Source organism: Prunus avium, chromosome 1, assembly GCF_965620075.1.
Source record: "Prunus avium chromosome 1, drPruAviu1.hap1.1, whole genome shotgun sequence".
NCBI classification, from domain to species: domain Eukaryota; kingdom Viridiplantae; phylum Streptophyta; class Magnoliopsida; order Rosales; family Rosaceae; genus Prunus; species Prunus avium.
The window spans coordinates 5796338-5815436 of record NC_142284.1 but is presented as its reverse complement, the minus strand read 5'-3'; the positions used below and the strand labels follow the sequence as shown (position 1 = coordinate 5815436).

The 19099-nt window shown below is 36.1% G+C and overlaps 3 protein-coding genes across 4 annotated transcripts; 2 read left to right on the top strand and 1 right to left on the bottom strand.

Moving 5' to 3' along the window:
• Positions 1-202: 202 nt before the first annotated feature.
• Positions 203-4479, bottom strand: LOC110758433 (ENTH/ANTH/VHS superfamily protein). The gene is made up of 15 exons (XM_021960298.2): positions 4137-4479; positions 3936-4005; positions 3573-3670; positions 3169-3307; positions 2949-3076; positions 2776-2868; positions 2583-2633; positions 2121-2186; positions 1946-2011; positions 1760-1840; positions 1600-1677; positions 1306-1482; positions 1139-1214; positions 920-1038; positions 203-818 (listed from the first exon to the last, which is right to left on the bottom strand). Exons 1-15 carry the CDS (start codon positions 4224-4226, stop codon positions 405-407), a joined length of 1746 nt encoding a protein of 581 aa, XP_021815990.1. The 5' UTR covers positions 4227-4479; the 3' UTR covers positions 203-404.
• A 3572-nt stretch (positions 4480-8051) lies between these two features.
• On the top strand, positions 8052-10645 carry LOC110758438 (ATP-dependent RNA helicase). The gene is made up of 2 exons (XM_021960303.2): positions 8052-8454; positions 10464-10645. Exon 1 carries the CDS (start codon positions 8176-8178, stop codon positions 8443-8445), a length of 270 nt encoding a protein of 89 aa, XP_021815995.1. The 5' UTR covers positions 8052-8175; the 3' UTR covers positions 8446-8454; positions 10464-10645.
• Positions 10646-12758: 2113 nt separating this feature from the next.
• PRHA (pathogenesis related homeodomain protein A) lies at positions 12759-19099 on the top strand. Of its 2 annotated transcripts, XM_021960286.2 has the most exons (11): positions 12764-13209; positions 13978-14505; positions 14810-14975; positions 15384-15507; positions 15612-15724; positions 15831-16103; positions 16818-17048; positions 17162-17251; positions 17557-17607; positions 17786-18034; positions 18699-19099. In XM_021960286.2, the coding sequence occupies exons 2-11, from the start codon at positions 13979-13981 to the stop codon at positions 18966-18968; spliced, it is 2094 nt and encodes a 697-aa protein (XP_021815978.1). In that variant the 5' UTR covers positions 12764-13209; position 13978; the 3' UTR covers positions 18969-19099. The 2 variants fall into 2 exon arrangements, with proteins under 2 accessions (XP_088103360.1, XP_021815978.1); XM_088247234.1 differs by lacking the exon at positions 17786-18034 and having other exon boundaries at positions 12759-13209.

The following is a 19099-nucleotide window of genomic DNA, read 5'->3' as shown; positions in this document are numbered from 1 at the left end:
AATACTCAGTTCACCCGTATCCTACATCGCTCAAACTCATTATAAATATCCAATTTCGTCTTTAGCGTTATTTCCATCCAATTTTCTGCCAAAACCTCACATGCTTAGTTATTTGATAAATATAAACAATAAAAAATTGTAGAATTTGCATTGGTTATTGGGCGTTATCCATGTAAATCAAACCATCACTCTGTTTGTTTTATTTTTTATACACGTGTGACTTCTGATAACTGTTAACAATAAGCACAAGTTTGATCAAAATAACACATCAATTTGTATGCATTCCATTGTCAATAGCCCTCCAAAACAATATACAGAGTAAAACAAAGAATGAGCTTCTCAAACTCACACTACTCCAAAGAATCAAAGAATAAGCTGGAATTAAATCATGAAACAAATGACATCTATATTAGGTGTTGGTTTCCCTGGTGTGGCGTTGAACTAGGAGGGAAGCTGAATGGATCTCCGAACGGGTTCGAAGAACCCGGGAGCTGCATCTGTTGGGGGTATTGAGAATAATAAGGGTGAGGCACCATCATCATGTTCTGCTGCTGTTGATATTGCTGGTTCTGTTGCTGAAGGATTTGCTGATGTTGGTGTTGTTGTTGAGCCATTAGCGCCATTTGCACGTTGGTTGGGGGTGCTATGTTGTTGGACATTGCAAATGGATCTTGCACAGGATGTTGTGCTTGTTGTTCAAACGGGTTATGCAAGCTCGTTGCACCGTAGCCATAGCCTGCGTTCTGGAGCTGTATCTGTCTCCTGGCACCTTCATCTTCGTACAAGCTATCAAGTAATAGCTTGTCAAAGCCACCAGCCTGACCCGAAAATGAAACCAATGCTCATCAACAAACCAAAGGGTAGAAGAATGAAATGAAAAATCTTTAGCTTAATGAAATGAACAGAAAAGAATACTAACAAACTTCTTGTCCATGGGCACTTGGCTTGTATGGTTGCTTGGTGTGGTCACCAGTGCTAGCTCCCAGCCTGAAGTCCCAGCAAGATCATTGAAACTTGCTCCAGATTGTTGTTCGTTCCCTGCGAATGTATGATTAGTATGATGTATGAAACAAATTCCACAGTGAAGGCATGTGTAGAATTTCCTCAAAATCAAATATCATAGACAATGGAAACCTACCTTGTGGAACTATTGCAAGAGCCAAGGCATTGCTTTCTTCAATTTCTGCAGCTTTTGGATTTATTTCCCTTAGACCCTGGACAAAGAAAAGGCAAAAGACAACATGAATTGCAGAACTTCATAAAATTGGCATCAGAGAAAACATGAAGTACTTGTGCATAACGTACCAGAAGATCAGTGTCGTCAGTTGATATCAAAGGAGGAGGTTCAACTACCTCTTCCTTAGGTTGGGGTTCTTCCTCTTCCTCCGTTTTCTCCTCTACTTCTTCTTCTTCTTTTTCAGGCTCTGGAGGAGGAGGAGGTTCTTCAGGTTTCTGAGGCTGCTGGTCTGTCTCCTGGTATTCCTATAGTTAGAACAAAATTATCAGAAACTTGGAAGAAATTATGGCAACCTTTTATTTTCATTTACTTTTCTATGTCAAATTCTGAGACAGAAAAATAAATTATGGAAACTATCTCACCAGTCTCTTGTTAACAGAACCGGACTGCGGCGCTTCCTTTATATACTCCTCCATTGTTGCAAGAAAGGATGGAGGTGGCTGTTTAGGGCAGAGAAGAAAATTTGTGAGAGACCATGTAGTGGAGTCAACTTAAATATACCACTATGAGGCCAAATGGAACCTGTCTCAATGTTGGAAACTGAAAAGTTCTAGCAAGATCCAAACCCTTGCAATATTCATAAAAATCAGCTAGGGCTTCAGCCTGCAGTTCAATAAAGGAAAAACAATTTTTGAGGGGGCTGATCCAGCAATTTACAGAAGTGCATATTTTCATACAAAAGATTCCAAAAACAGTACCACTGTATACCTGTTGGCCGGCTCTTTTATAAACATTGAGAGCTTTAACTGCATCATGTCTTGACATATCAAAGAACTGCAGGAACATGTAACTTAAATTGGTATTATTGAAAAAAAATAAAAAGAGAAAACATCATTTAACAGCGGATTCAGTTCAACGAAACATAAGAATCTCATAGTCTTACCATGTCAACAAGATTTATAATTCCGTCGTTGATGGCACAATATATTTTAAAGCTCTCTTTTAAAACCTGCATGGAAGAGGACAACGTTGAAATCCAGAAGCAACTTGTGAGAAGGCATATATTATGTTTTCCCAAGGATGTTATGGCCTTAACAATAAAGAATTGTTATGAAAGCTTGCATAAACTGTACACTTCCAGACCGTATTTGGATAAATTTGGGTTTCTATGACAGACAGTGTAATGAAAGAAGTTCTGTCAACAGTTCAGGGCCCGTGTATCGTACATGTAAATTAAATATAAAAGCCATAAACCTCATGAATTTCATGTCCTAATTTACAAAGTGTGTGAATTTCCTGTCCTAATTTACAAAGCATGTGATGCATAGAACAGTTTTCAATAAAGGCATGCAGAGACGCTCTCACACTCTGATCATAGAAAAATGGAGATTGGTGTCATGCATACCAGAGCTAAGGCATATTGTATGAGGTAATTGGTAAAAGCTGTTCCCTCAGGCTGCAAAATAAGAACAAATTAGAAATTCCAACCTAAGGAACCAAATGTTCCAATAAGAGAAACTGTCATGGATCAACATAAAGTATTTGACCGTAAAGAACCAAACCATATTTAGTGTTCTGTATCAATATTAACTTATTACCTGGCAGCCCATGAGGCGGTAAAGAAGTTGCTGCAGTGCAGGTAGCTGCTCCAACAGCTCATCGGCAGCCAATGTTCGTGTTCTACTATGTACCTAGTGGAGTTAATAGTATCTTTGTTATGCTAAAGATGATGATGAAATTCAGTGCGAGAAATGACAAGCACAAACCACACCTTTGTTGATCCTGGTGATGTTTTTGTCAAACGCTCCGACTCAATGTCATACTTCAAAACTCGGAAACACTCCAGCCGTTCTTCTAGAAAGAGTGCATATGTCCTAACCCAAGCAGAGCAATCCCAAGCTGCAAGGTAGAATTTGGTCTAAGAAGGGACTGTTACAATATTGGCAACATGTTACATAAAAAAACAGCCGTGGAAGGTAGAAGCATTTTACCAAGGGGACTTGAGTCATCTTTAAAATTGGAAATTTGGAGAATGTGTCCTCTCTGAGAATAGTTTAGAAGCTCTTCTCTAAAGGTAGGATCACCCTCTCTCAATGTTCTATGAATAACTATCAGTGTCTTTATGGCAACCTGCAGATTTTGTCAACTTGTCATTAGGTAAGTGATTTGCTACATTTAAGGAACCAAGTCATAACATGTTTGCAATTGAATTATCACATCAGTTCTTTTGAGCTTGTTTTCATGCTAGCTTTTTGCAACTGCTACTAAACCAATTCGTATCAGTTATATTGATTCGAAGCCCCCCGGACCTTGAGCCAAATTTACATATTGTTTCAATTAAGAACAAACACTATGATAAGAAGAAGAAGAAGAAGAAGAAGAATTAAGGACATACAATCCAGCTCCGAGTCTTGGACAATCTCTTGGCCAGAGCATGAATGCAGTATGCCACATCTGCCCGTGGACGTGTCACAGATGTTGCAGAGAAAATCTCTATGCAGGGAAACAAAAACAAAACCCCCCAAAGAAAATAATCAGGAATGAGAATGAGACTGAATTAGGAATGATCATTAGTGCAAGAAATGCAAGGCATTTAGACAATGGAAAATACAACTACAAACATTCTGTTAGCAAATGCAAGGAAAATGACCACAATTACAAATCTTGATAACCATTGTCATGCAAATTCAAATCCTCACATCATTCGAAACACAAAATCATAAATGTAGAAAATCAAATGAAAAAGACATAAACTCACTTCGAACATGGCGTTCCTTCGGAGGGCACTCAACATGACTGGTGGCCTTCACCGTGGCAATATCCAAATCCTTCCAACAAAACCAACATTTCATCAAACAAACAATCAAAAACCAAAATGCTAGACATTAACAGAGCTCAAGAAACAAAACCCATCAATCAAATTTGCTTCTTCTTCATTTTTTTTTTTCCTTCTTGGTACCTTGAATTCGCTGTTGACCTTGATGAGGCCAACCTTGGTAGAGTCCTTCAGAGCTCCATAGGCCTTCCTAAAGCTCTGGAACGTACCCATCAAATTGTTCTTTAAAAAAAATATATATATTTATATATATAATTGTTTTTTTTTTCTTCAAGAACACCAACACCTTTTCTTGTGTTGGCCTAGAGAGATTCAATTCATGGCTAGAGATAGAGAGGAGAAGGAGATCATGGTGCTGAAGATGTTCTTGTTCTCTGAAACCGAGTCGTTCCAACAACAAAAACAACCAACGACTCTCTCTCTCTCTCTCCCCTCCAAGGCTCCAAAATGTGCGCAACAGGAAGGACTATAATTATATGGGCATTATTGTAGTTTTATTCCCCCCCACCTTGTGTTTTTTTTAAATAAATAAAAAAATTTGCCAAACGTTTTTTTCTCTCTTTGTTGTCTGTTGATTTTGAACTATAAATCACCAGAATATTTCATGATTATTATTGGTATCTATGGGTTTGATTTGAGAATACAAAATGGCGGGTATTTTATTTGTATGTGAAGTACTGAAATACCCATAGTTGTTTATGACTTGGTGGAGGGAAAGGATGGGTATTTTGGTCATTTGGAATCTCAAGTTTTTGGGAGATCCAGTACAGCCTGGTGTAGATTGTAGAATGAGAGGACAGGCTGGAAGCATATGGTGAACCACCACCTACAACACCTCATAAGATTAGGTGGCAATTGGATGGTCTGGTGGAAATTCCATTATTTTTCTTTTTCCCTTCCCTATCCTCCCTCTTTTTCTTTTTTTCTTTGCTTCTGATGTGACTGATCACCATTTTTCTGTCTACCCTCTTTTTTTTTTAACTTTCTAATCATTAAAAGTAAAAATTATAAATAATAAAAAACAAGAGATGTTGCCAGAGGTCACGTTTCGTGAGTCGAATTAGACTGGATTCTTTCAATTAAATTGGATAAATATTTTGGCCTTCGTTTAGTATGGCAAAACTAAACTTAATAAATTAGATAGCAATTCCTTACAAGTACCATTGAAAATATTTTTCATTTCTTACATGTCAGTAAATATTGGTAAAGTCAAGAATTGGAATCATTCATTTTCTTCTGATATCCATTGATGGTAAGTAAACATGATTTAAGAATTAACTAGGAAGGGTCTAAATAGAACCACCAAAATATTCCCTCCTAATTTAAAAGGAATTTCCAAAGAGCGATTTGGAACATTCTCAAAGACCATAGGTATAGATGTTTGATAAAATGGGTTACAATGCATTTATATTTGATCAAATTAATTATTATTATTATTTTTGAATACAAGTGATTACCTAAACTACAAAAGGGAGGGGGAGTGTCATGGGAGTTCGAATGTGAGACCACTGATTTACAAGTCAATGCCCTTTTTTATTGGACTACACCCCGTTAGAAATAATGATTATTAAATAGGAATCATATATCCTCAATTCCCATCCATTAGGAGTTAAATTGATCAATAGGAGAGGCACTAATATGCTATAAAAGTATGTGTTAAATAATAAACAATTCATTTTGAACATTTTTTTTTAATAACTCACTTTTTCCATACGATATTGTCACGCCCCGAACCCGGGGGTAGGCGGAAACCCCGTGCCCGGTGCGTGAGAAAATAAATAAAAATAAAAAGAAAAAGAAATCTGAAACATAAAATAAACTTCTCTTAAAACAATAGATCCCAAAATCTTACAACTTTACAATAAATAAATAAAGCTCTAACACTCTCATCTAATTCATCCTCAACTGGTTTAGTCATTGTCTTGCTCACTAATTCATCTGAAAAATTAAACAGAGTGAGGGATGAGCAACCACCGCTCAGTAGGGACATGAGACCTTACCACAGTAGATTGATATAACTAAATTAAGTGACATGCAATCACACAGCCAAATACCATATTAATTAACAATGCATGAATGAATGCTCTTCATCTAATCCCGTTAATTCATATAACTGGACAAGCAGACCTGCACGTCCCATACCATGCTTATACCACTTGGTCCCGAATGCCCATTTATATGAACTAACACCCATTTCAATCATCCCATAATTCCCCTTTTGTTAGTCATCTTGTCTAACTCCCTTTCGCCAGTCCCGAATCACCCAATAAAAACCATGTGCACTGTGGGATCCTTGAGACATGGTACCTGCCAAGAGTTAGACTCAACTACACAAAAGATCCTTCCCATTACCCTCTTTTCCATACTTTCTTTATCAACCCAAGAATTCTAGCCATCACCGATAACATGATATAATTATGCATTTCAAATAATAATAGCATGCATAATATAGTACTCACGAAATTTAATTAGATCAATCCCCGTAAAGACACCCCAAGAAATCCCTACCTTGTTTCCAAAGCTAATTCCAAGTTAAGAAAACACACGAGCTAGGACCTCTAATTCCTCTAGAGAATCTATCACCACTAGCCTTCTTTCTTCCTTTATCTTCTTCCTCTCTTTTTCCGTCCCTCTCAAGAACTATTACTTTGCATGCGTTGTGTGCAACCTCAAATACAAAGTTTTTGTGTTTTCAAATAAGAAGCAACGGAGGGACCTATTTATACTAGAAGAGAACATGCATACTTATTCCCCAAGAATAGAATCTACTTATCCTCCAAGTATCATAAATATCTACTATATTTAATAATTAAGTACTTGTTTGTGTGTGCATGTGTCAAAAGAATGAATATAGACAAGCCACCTCAAGTTAAGATGAATTCCTACGTGTTGCTTCACCAAAATTCTATTGCTAAGAATGCATGTGAAAGCTCCACATGCTAATTCCAAGCCATGGTTTGTTGACAAGGAAAAAGTAACTTAATAAAGCAAAACACATCCACTTAAGAGCTAGTTAATTGTTAATATATATATATATATATATATATATATATATATATAAAGATTTAATGGAATAACATACATGTAAATATTGAAATGGTAAAACGTAAAACAACTATACATATATATCTCTACCTTATCAAGATAACTACATTTATAATAGAATTTATTTATTTATTTTTATAATAAATAATGAAGAAAACAGACTCTCACAGATATACATACCTGACATCACCCTGTGAGCTCCCATTCAACCCGTCTTGAAACACAGACCAAAGAGTCTAACAAAGTGTGCGAGTCAACAGGCGATTAAACCCATAAGGTGTAAGGAAGCTAACTGGCGGGATCCCTTTGAGGGTTGTACAGCCGACCGATCTTGATCTTTTGAGAAGGGTTCGGGTGAGAGCATGCATGTCGGGACCAAAAAGATAGTGAACTATGCCGACGAAAAAACTTATCATGTTAATATTAGTAACCAAATAAATGAGGTTAAAAATAAAAAAGATTTTGTAATTGAACACGACTACGTATTTCATATGATCACTCCAATAAAGTCACTTACAAAAATTTTCAAATACATGTATCTCTAAAGCGGAGTTCCTAAATGTTAAAAAAAAAAAGAAAAAGGAAGGGACTAAGCCGATAGGATTATCTATAGAAATTTTGAATGCCTGTCTATTTTTCAAAGGCTTTTCAAAGATCATCCATATTGAGTCATTCTATAGTGAGGGTGTAAGGCCCTTAGATGAGGTCTTATCTCTTAACCGTTGGATCAAACTAATCAATTTGATCCAACGGCTAATCAATTTGATTGGATTAAACTAACAAATTTTATCCAATAGTTAAGAGATAAGGATCCTCTAAGGGCCTTAATAAGGCAGAAAAACAAAAATAGGCAAACAAAAATCACCAAATTAGAAAAACAATTAAAATACAAGGACCAAAATGCCCAACTTGGTCAACTATTATCAGGCCCAAACTTTTACTGGGCCCAACCCAAACAAAGGTCCGTTATCATACAAAACTCTCTCGGTCTGAATCTCACCGGCTACCTCTTTCTCTTCCTCCAATCCCTCATTTGCTCGAACTCCTCATTTCCTCCTCTTGCTACTTTGATTTCTAGGGTTAGGGTTTCCAATTCTCTCTCAGGGTGTCATTACAAATGGCGTTGAGGAGAGTCTACAACGAGATTAAGGGGTTGAAGGTGAAGGAATTGCCCAGCTATGTGAAGCCGATGTTGTCCGTCGACTACGCGAAGAAGACGGTGCAGAAAGGCTTGGACAATTACAACGCCAAGTACATCCAGACCAGCTCCATCGATCCTCTCTTCCATGTCTGCTACGGGGGCATGATCTTTTCCTACCTCGTCGCTCTTCCTGAGGAGCGTCGCCACCTCGAGCACCAGCAGCACGCCAAGGAGCATGGCCATTGATCTGAATTGGTATAGTCCTAAAATGTTTCAATTTTCTTTGTGTGAATTCAATTCATATATATATATACATATTTGTTTATTCATGATTGGTTTTTTTTAAAATGGATCAAGGATTTAATGATTGAAAATTCAAAAAATGTGTATAGGTGTTTTGAAATGGGTCATTGGAGATTTTGCTGATAACAGATGATGTTTATTTTCCTTATTAATGGGTCATTGGAAGATGTTTATTTGACTTGAGGGTTTTGTTTGTAAACATTTCAATGTATGTTTTTGTGGTCCTTGGGTTCGGCTTTTTGATATCTTCTCTGGTCGGAGATTTTTGTTGATTCATGATGGGTTTTACTTGTTTATCTGATCTTAGTGTATTGAAGAAGGTGTGAAAATTTATAGATTTGAGAGTAGGTGATCTTTTGCATGTTGGCTTAGTAGGTGATAATGTAATGAACATATTTTTGTCTATCAATCCTTGATTATTTGTCGTAATAAATGGGTGAGCAATGAAATAGTTTTCCACCATTGTTTGCTTGAAGGTGGAGCTTGATTGCCGGAAGAGAGTAACTCTTGCTTTGCGTATATTATTTTCATGCATTTGTGGGTTAACATTGTGATAGTAATTAACGGAATTGCATATTTGCGTTGGTAAATGGGGAGCAATCATCACAGAATATTACTTTGGCGCCTATCTTATTTGGCTTCAATGAACTTAATATATTGTTGATTTTAAAAATTAAATTGCATAGGGATTTGAAATCATCTGTAATGAAATGGATAAAAAGGAAATCATATGTTTTGTGTTGGCTGTTTAAGAGTGTGCACGATGCCTTATGTAATCCCATTATGGAGTAGGTTAGATATCATAGTTCTTATACTCCTTAAACACAAATGCGCTCTCTCGAGGTCTTATTGTACTCTGTTAGAGTTGGATTTAGTTTTGCATCTCAAACTGAGGTTTGGTTTAAGTTGAGTCAGAGTGATTAGGCTATGCTATATCCATATTTAATGTCCCATTTGGGTAAGACGTCAATGTACTCCTGCCTGATTGAGCTTCAGTCCATTTAGCATATAGTTTTAGGATGTATTCTTCTTTCAGCTGCTTTTTCATGCAATTCTCTTCAACTTGGTTATATCTGCTGTTACTTAAGAAACACTTTTTGTCAATCAGAGTGTGTAAAGTACCATTTATACCCTTTTCATCTTTAATAAGTTTGATAATAAATATAAAAATTAAGTGCAATATAGTAATTAGCCCTACTTCTCATTGCAATGTACTCCTGGCTGTTCTCATGTTTAATTTTATCATGTTTAAACTCTAGTGTTTGGGCTCTATCTAGTGAAAATGTACATACACTAGTCATTTTCCTGTTGGTTTGTGAAAAAGAAGTATGGAAATTGATTGAGGAACATACCTACATGACCTAGTTCATGTGTCATTCATTTGGTACACAATCTTGTTGAGTTTCTTAGGACATTGAATTGGCAACAGTTTTATCTGTTAACGACACTTGTGAAGTTTTTTAATTTAAATTTCTTACAATGAGGCCGTTTTGAGGTTCTCTTTTTGTTTGCTCTGAATTTATTGAATTTGATTACAGGATGATATACAATGTCCTCTACTCTTTCTAAAAAAGTGGCCCATCTACTTAGAGAATTTACATATTTAGATATAGAAATGTGAACTTTAAGAATTTTCTCCACCTAATTATGTCTTTAGAAACACTGCAATGACTGAGCTAAATATGTTTGTTGAAACAAGGGTTGCACTGAGAAGATTGAAGTCCATAGTTTACTAAGCTGGAATTGACGTACATGTTGTTGATGACCATATTTGACTAGGTTAGAAAATGCATCTTTACTTGATTAAAAGCCATCTATGTATATGACTCTGCACGACTGACAATATATCCTTGTTCTTTGTGCTACTGAAAGCACTCTTCTCCGCCTCTCAGTTCCTTTGTTCCTTTCTAGTTTGTCTTTTATTTATCCGGAAATAATACTTTCGCTTCTAAATTTTGCAGGTTAATGAGCGCTTTGGGTGTTAGTTCTCCAATAAAATTTACTTGGCCACTGGGTATCTTGCCTATTACTTTTGTAATTTGACCATTGAATGAGTTGTTAGTAATAATCAACTTCTGTCATTTAATGTATTCTGCTGCTGATTTTGTTATCGAAAAATGATTTGTCTTTGTGCCTTCCTTTACATCAGTATTAATGTGGGTTGAAGGTGAAATCCTTTGCACTCTTTGTCTAATTTTTGAAGGGTTTATACAAAATGTATTTCACTTGATGCTTTCATTGTTCTACTTTGGCCTTGGCATTCAGAGGCCGGGAAGTTGGCACGAGGCAATCTTTTTCTTTTCACTTGATGCTTTCATTGTTCTACTAGAAGATTGCATTTCTGATGTGTACTTGTTGTAGCAGTTTTTGTTATGATTAACTTGTAATGACAGTGACACCCATCAATTAATCACATCCACCAGTTAATCACACCCATCAATTTTGTAGTCAGAAACTGTGGTTTTGTAGCACATCATAGCCATCAATTGCTAAACCGTCTGAGTTATGCACCAGTTCTCTTGCCAATATAATCAAGAGTATCCAGGGGAACAGAGGGAAAGATGAATTTTTGTGGGCAAATTGAGCACATTCCTACGCAAACATCAAACATTTAAATAAAATCTACAATCCAACCTCCGAAGTCTACCCTATAACCTTTATATGAGTTTCATCACTAATGGGAACTTCCTGTTGGGGTTGGGGATGCTAAATGCTTGAAGTCTATTGCCAATAACGATCAACAAACAGAGGTAGTACTAGGAAGTTTTCTACCATCAGCTGCCCACATGCGGCGGCTGAAATTTAATTGTTGAGGCATCCGCCCACAGTTTTGTTTTGTCAAATTTATACTTCCAATTGGGCCAAAGATAATTATCTTAGCTCCTGCTTTGTCTTATAGCCTACTAAACAGCAAAAAATGGTTTCAGGAATTAACTCACAATCTGCCACTCTCATATTGACAAAATTCTTGTTCCGATAGCGACTAACCGTAGCATATCTCAACGTATTACATTCCTTGACCCAAAACCCAAAAACATGAGCAAAATAATAAAAGGTATAATTAGACAATTTAGTATGTTTGTATTGTTAGACTTGCAATCTATACCACATACTCAAGAGGTATAGTTTAAAGAGTTCGATCCCCTCAAATGTAACAAAACAATAAGACTTCATTTGGATAGATGAATTCCAAGTCTATGGATTTTGATGTGATTATAAGGTAAAACTGTTTGTTTAGACTATTGCAATCCGCGTATGCCAAAATTTAAAAAAGAAAGAAAGGAAGAAAACAAATGGATTCCAGGTGATTCCTTAGATTGGATGTAGTCATTTTAAAAATTAAACATCTAGTTATTTAAAATACATTCAATCTAATACGATTTTTGTTTTTATAGCAAATTTAGTATCGTTGTCAAATCCAAATTCTTTCTTTATAATCATTCCATTCAAATGGAGCCTAAGAATTTACATAATATATTGTACTATTGGGTAGATAACTTTTCCTTATGGGACCAAGAAGAATAGGTTACAATAAAAAAAATAAAAATAAAAAGAAGAAGAGGAAAAGACACAAATACCCTCAGACGAGTTTGAATAAAGCGATAGACATTTTGAGTTTGAATTGGATTGACAACAAAAAAACTTAAGTTATGGAAGTCGAAGTACATAATGCGATAGACATTATGTACTTGCCAAAGAACTGAGACTAATAAGAACGGAAGTCTGAATAAAGCCAAAACGGCTAAGAACTGAGACTTGCCTAGATTCGTTTCATGTTGCTCTTGGGACTACGAGAAAGTAAGTTCACAATTCCATAGTTTAGAACAGACTCCTCCATGCTAGTATACCTACGCAATACTTTCAGCTCTAATCCTACTACTTTAGTTTAATTCTATCAAAATTACTAATTACTTGACCATTGAAGAATCATTGGCTGGCACCACATCGATACATTTTCAGTTCTCGAGTTTGCTCATCTTACAAGTTACAATCGTAATTCCGAAGAGCATAAATTTGTGCTCCAACAAGAGAATATTTTGCTAGACACCCCTTAATTATTTCAGTTAAAGTAATTCAAATACATGAAAAAAAAGGTGAATCGAGCAAAATCCAAAAGGAAAAAAACTCAAAGACATGAAAGAAATTTTTATTTTTGAGAAAAGACATGAAAGAAAGTTAAGCAACAAACCAAACAGAAAATGCAGTTAAAATTGACAAAATGGTGGGGGCTGTTATCTATATATTCTATATTGCTCCAAGAATTTTTATTTTTATTTTTTTAGCGAGAAAAGGGATGCATGAATCATAACAGATTTGTATCCTCTTTGTACAAGAATTCATCGATTCGAAAACAGAAACTTATTAGACACATATGATTGATTGATCATTCCCTAAGTGAAGAAGACTATAAATAGACAGGACTTTTAGAGAGAGAGAGCGAGAGAGAGAGAGAGAGAGACCGTTGGGTGGCGCTTCGGGGAGGAGAGCAGAACTGCCCAGAGAGCACCATTGGGGAAAACCCCAAGAACCCAAATTTTGTCAAAATTTGAAATTCCTGGAGCAATTAATCCAAAACCCATCAATAACTCGACAATTCCAATGCTTCTTTGCTTGTATATATGAATGTATACGTGGTGTATATATATATATGTATGTTTTGTAGCAGCTTCAAAGCCCAACTGTTCATAGATCTCTATTCTTTTTCAGGTGAGCTTCCCATGTTGCCTTTACCTCTCAATTTGCTTACTTGACTGAAATTGGTTTGAAGCTTGAATCTTTTGCGCTCTGTTCTAGTTTTTGTTATGTTGTGATCTGAGCTTTCAAAATCAAATCCTCTAATTGGGAGGCACAAGATCACTGTTCTTGTGAGTTTGCATTGAGCTTCTGCTTCTAACAAAAGAAGTCTCCTTACAATGACTTGTCTCGTTTGAGATGACATTATGTTTCATTGCTTTGTTTAGTAATCTGTTATGATATATCTACACACATTACTCACACACAAACACTTTGTGACAATTCCATATCAGCTGAGGAAAGAAGAAGCCCTCTTTGCGGGAAAGACGATCGAATTTGACTTCATCTTTTTCTTGGCTAATTTGCACTATCTTTTCTTTCTTGAAGCTGTTCTTTTGTATTCAGTAATTAACTTCACTTGGCCAAGAGGGCACTTTATTCTTCTAGTTGTCATGAATTCTTTCCAAAATTTCAATGCACAGACAAACTTTATTTAAAATGTTTGAAATCGGGGATGCCAGCAATTAAAACATGTAAACTCTGCAAAACTAAATTAACCTGATAGCTCTTGAGATTTTTCTGTTGTATTATATGTCAATTTTGTGCTGTAAAACTTTTCTCTGCTCTATCCTGTCATTGTTTCTGGTCTGTTTTTTTTTTTTCTTTTCCTTTTCTATCTTTAAAAGTTAATACTAACCCATTTTGTGTTTGGATTTTCTGTATTGATACATTGGTTGGCAGAATGCGTGGTCTTGGAAAAAAGTCATCCCTCAAGGAGTCAGGAAAACCTCGTTATCCCAATTCTGTAGCAAAGCTAATTTCATCACCAAAATTTAGAAAAGGTGGCAAAGTTTCCCATGTTAAAAAAATAAAACCAAAGTCCAAAACTATTATTGCTTCATGCTTGTCGAAGAAGAGAGGTGCTGACTCTTCAAGGAAGGGGTCTAGGAATAATGATACTGATAAAAAATTGATGAGTAGAAAAGGAGTTCATAAGGTACATGATACAAATTCTTCCAAAAAGCTGTCTTCTGTGAAACTTCAGGATGAGAAGTTCTCATTCAAGGGCTCTGACAAGAAAGGGGAAAATGCTGATGGGGAAGTCAACCTTAGAATAAAAAGGAGAAGAAAGAAGAAATTACAAAAGGATAAGGTGGAGTTAGATGAAACTTCTCGCTTGCAGAGGAGGACAAGATACCTGCTGATTAAAATAAAGCTGGAGCAGAACCTCATTGATGCTTATTCTGGTGAAGGTTGGAAGGGTCAGAGGTATGATAAAATTAACTTAATTATCAATGTTTAAGCTAGACTAGAAAGAGAGGATTGAAATTTTGAAGATTTGATAAAGTAACCTTTTGAACCATGCATGCTCTGGTTTCTCAACAATAAGAATTTATGTTAAGAGGAATGGAATAAAGATGCGACTGGATAGTGTTGGAAGTTATTTCTTTGATATTATTTGATTGAATTTAAAATTTCTAATCATTTTATTAGATTGTGTGTTTTCTTGAGCTCTTTTCTTCAGCAAATAGCTCAATGTTGTAATTCTTTTAATTTTTTATTTCTACCACAGCCGAGAAAAGATTAAGCCAGAAAAGGAACTACAAAGAGCTAAGAAACAGATATTGAAATGTAAGCTTGGAATCCGTGATGCTATTCATCAACTGTATTCTCTGAGTTCAGTGGGTAGCATGGCAGATTCTGTTATTGCTGCAGATGGATCTGTTTATCATGAACATGTAAGTAGATGTCATTACTATCCTTTTGGTTTCTCTCTCTCTCTCTCTCTCTCTCTCTAGAATCTAATTTATTGTAACAAGAAAATAAAGCAACACACATTCTGTTTGTGTGGATGTGTGCTGAAAGGGGCCATTTGGAATAACCAGTTGTGCTAGAAACTTTTGCAAAAGCATGCAATAGATTGAGAATTAAAGAATGAGCGATCCTTGCGGTCTTGGCTAAGGTCTTGCTTTTCAGACGGCTCCGAACCCTTGGATACTAATGAAATGGTTTTGGGTTTGCAAGAATGGTTCTGTGGTTTTAGGTTAGCAAGAATGGTTTTGCCTTTGATATAATACCTCGTATGAGGTGTTGCCACATTGTCTTGGTTGCATGCTTATTTATGTACTAGTTTTTGTTATTGTTAGATATTCTGTGCGAAGTGCAAGTTGAATGAAGCATTCCCCGATAATGATATTATACTGTGTGATGGGACATGCAATTCTGCATTCCACCAAAAATGTCTGGATCCTCCCTTGGATACTGAAAATAGTAAGTTTCTCACCTTTTCTGAATTTGTTTTGGACGTTTTGGTGGCATACCAATTAGATTTTGTTAGCAAACAGTTACTTTAAGTTTAATTGATAATCTTACAGTTCCTCGAGGAGATCAAGGCTGGTTTTGCAAATTTTGTGAGTGTAAAATGGAAATACTAGAAGTAGTCAATGCTCATCTTGGGACCTGCTTTTCCAATGACTGTGGTTGGCAGGTTAGTCATTACCAGAATCATCTAGAAATGCCAAATTTTTCCCCACTTTTTACTTTTGATTTCAGAATTTAGTAATTCATGTAATTACCGTCTCTCCATGGGATAGGATGTCTTCAAGGAAGAAGCCGCTTTCCCTGATGGTGAGAATTCGTTATTAAACCCAGATGAAGAATGGCCTTCAGATGATTCTGAAGATGATGATTATAATCCAGAAAGGAACGAGAACAGCTGCAGCTTCAGCATGGGAGGCACTGATGACAATGCATCAGATGACGAATTGTCAACTGATGTCAGTGTAGGTTCTGATGAGTCTACTGATGGGGAAGTTGTTTCTGGCCGCAGACAGAGAAGACGTGTTGATTATAAGAAGTTATATGATGTGAGTATGCAGCCCAAATTTTTCGAGCTTTTTTTATTTGTTCCCTGAAAAATAGAACAGAGATGAATTATTGGTGGGACGTTGAGAAAATTAAATGTATGCATTTTAGTCATCTTGTGGTTACATGAGGAAACTTCATGTAGGCAGAGAGAGACATATAGAATGCTCTAGATAGCAATGCCTTCCTCAAGTACTAACAGAAAGGAATCTTGACTCTTGAACTATATCCTGCTCCCACTAATAATAGGACTCCAAATTGACAACATAAAGCTACAGAAGACTCTTGAGTCTTTTGAAAAGCTCCTAAAAACGCTAGTCTGAAAACAGAAATGTAATGTCTAATTTTCTAATTAAAGCATGACCTTTGATTCCTTGTACCTTTACAGCTTTAATTTCAATTGGATGCCACATTTGGGTCTGACAGAAGGAGAATGCTAAGTTTCCGGAAAATGAAATTACTTAGAATCCAATAATTTGACCCCTAGAGTTGTTTGCTTGCAGTCACCTTGGCATATAAAACAGTCTGTTTAGATATATTGTCAACCTATGAAATGCTTGTATCATAATGTAATCAATATAGATCTCTTTGGGGTTTATTATAATTTCTATTTCATGCAAAATTATGGGGTACAGTTCCCCATTTTGTTGTTACATCACCAGTTTTTTGAGGTAAAGGTCAGATACCGTATAATACATATTTCTTTCCCCTACAAGGAAATGTTTGGAAAAGATGGTCCTTTGCACGAACAAATTAGTGATGATGAAGACTGGGGTCCTGTTAAAAGAAAGCGGAGAGAAAAGGAATCTGATGCAGCCAGCACCCTTATGACTCTCTATGAAAGCGAGAGAATTCCAGATGTCACCCCTACAGAAGTGAAAAGTAAACATCCTCCAGATACTCAAGTTAGAAGGGCATGTTTCCGAATACCTCGCAAGGCAGTAGAGGTATTAGAACATATGACTCTCCCTTATGCTTTCAGGCAGAGGTATTTATAAATCTGAAGGTAGTACTTGATATTTTCTTGACTAAAATTCTGTGCTGTAATTTCCTATTCTAGAAGCTGCGCCAAGTGTTTTCTGAGAATGAACTTCCTTCTAGAGATGTGAAGGAGAATCTTTCAAAAGAGTTGGAACTAGATCCTGAGAAGGTAATGGCGATTGATGAACCCTAGTTTGTTGCTCTATGAGTCTTACTGCGTGCCATATTGGATCGAGAAAAAATTAGTTTAAAAGTTACTGATATGTTTTTCATCCAGTCAAATACATTTGCCTTTCTGGATTTTACTTTATTGGAAGTTTTGGTGTGAGTCTCTGAGAAATTAAATGCGTTGGTGTGAGTTTTGTGGTATCTGATCTGTGAAGTCAGTGTCACTGGGATATTAATACGGGATTGAAGCTTATGCTTTTCTTACATTTTCCATTGTTTTAATCCTTTTTAAGTTGCAATTTCCAGGTTAGTAAATGGTTCAAGAACGCACGTTACTTAGCCCTCAAAACCAGAAAGGTGAGCTAGTAGTCTCTGTATTTTTTTTTTATACCCCTATCTTCATATCTGTCACCGTGTTTTTCTTTTTTCGTTTACCTGTTTTAGCCTCTTTGAGTTCTCGCTGCTAAATAAAAATCAACAGTATATTGTTGGAAATATTTTCAACAAAGAGTATGATGGATCTTTTGCGCTACAGGAAGAGAGTGCTACAAACCTTCACACTTTTACTCCTGGAATCTCCAAGGAATCCACACATGAAAATATGACTGAAAAAGCTGCTGATCTCATGGCATCAGATTCAGATGATATCTTAGCTGAAACTGTGGTCCATTCTCCAAGAAATGTTAAGTCCTTCCGGAGAAAGCACCCAAAATCATTAAGCAGCCCTTTGAGGAAAAATCAACAGAGAGGATATTCAAGTGGGTCACCTGCAAAGAGAAACAAGGTCTTGGCCTATCATAATAGATAAAAATTAGGAAATTTCTGATTATTCCAGGGTCATTGGTATTATGGTTATTTGAAGGGTTACTGTGTTTTGGCCGGCATTGTCACCATGGTTTGTCAGTAAAATAGTAAAGTAGTTATTTTGCTTGTGAGACTTGAGCTTTGCTTAGTTTCTTAATTTTGGATCTTTTCCTTCAGAATAAGAGTTTTGAGTTTTTGTAAATTTGCAACCTCCCTTTTTTATCCAAAAATCTTGAAGTGTCCTACAGATAGTCACAACCTACTGATAGAAATCCACTGCACTTCAACAGACTTGTGATCTCAATCAGTCCCCATTTCTTACTCTCATCAACTTTGTTTTGTGTGGAAGAATTCCGGTGTATCATGGAGTTCTTCAGGAACAAACCCCCTTTGTCATCCTCAACTATTTTACATGCCTTAAATCTTCTTTTAAACAGTTGCGACTTACCTTTATTTTTGTCAGTGTGTTAGTAAGGGTATAGAAAATTGTGTGCCCACGTCAACTTATTTTTGTTGAACTTTTGTGACAGATGAGAGAATTGTATGATTTTTTTGGATAGATAGTATATTTATCCCAAATTATGTATGTTGGATAACTTGAATAATAATAAAGTTGACTCATGTGTTGGTTTGCTTTCATATAGGATGGAATGGAGTTGAGTGACAATGTGAGCTTGAAGAAGCTTTTGAAAGCAAGAACAAAGGAGAAGAAGGCCAACCTTATTGCTGGAGGTGGATGTCGAGTTGCAGAACTGGAAATGGAGAGACTATGTAATGCCAAAGGTAGGCTAGAAAGTATGAGACAGAAATTACTGAAATTTCAAAATGCCAAGGCAAAGAAGTCAAATAAATCTCTCTTGCATGAACAGTCTGTGATTTATGTTCCAATAGCAGAACTAAAGGAAAAAGTTTGATATTCTGAAATGTTGTGAATTTTCATATTAGCATTTTTGTCATCTCAATCATTGGGTGTTTCATAATTCCAAATGCCTCGCACTAACTTCAAATTTAACGTGTGGTGTATCAATTTTTTCTTCTTGTACAA

Excerpts from the sequence above, each read along its gene's own strand:
- PRHA (XM_021960286.2), top strand. The coding sequence starts at position 13,979 with ATGCGTGGTCTTGGAAAAAAGTCATCCCTCAAGGAGTCAGGAAAACCT. Across the intron at positions 15,725-15,830 it reads CCAATGACTGTGGTTGGCAG|GATGTCTTCAAGGAAGAAGC; the intron begins GTTAGTCATTAC and ends TCCATGGGATAG. Across the intron at positions 18,035-18,698 it reads CACCTGCAAAGAGAAACAAG|GATGGAATGGAGTTGAGTGA; the intron begins GTCTTGGCCTAT and ends GCTTTCATATAG.
- LOC110758438 (XM_021960303.2), top strand. The coding sequence starts at position 8,176 with ATGGCGTTGAGGAGAGTCTACAACGAGATTAAGGGGTTGAAGGTGAAG.
- LOC110758433 (XM_021960298.2), bottom strand. The coding sequence starts at position 4,226 with ATGGGTACGTTCCAGAGCTTTAGGAAGGCCTATGGAGCTCTGAAGGAC. Across the intron at positions 3,671-3,935 it reads GAAGGAACGCCATGTTCGAA|AGATTTTCTCTGCAACATCT; the intron begins GTGAGTTTATGT and ends TTCCCTGCATAG. Across the intron at positions 2,634-2,775 it reads ACCGCCTCATGGGCTGCCAG|CCTGAGGGAACAGCTTTTAC; the intron begins GTAATAAGTTAA and ends CTTATTTTGCAG.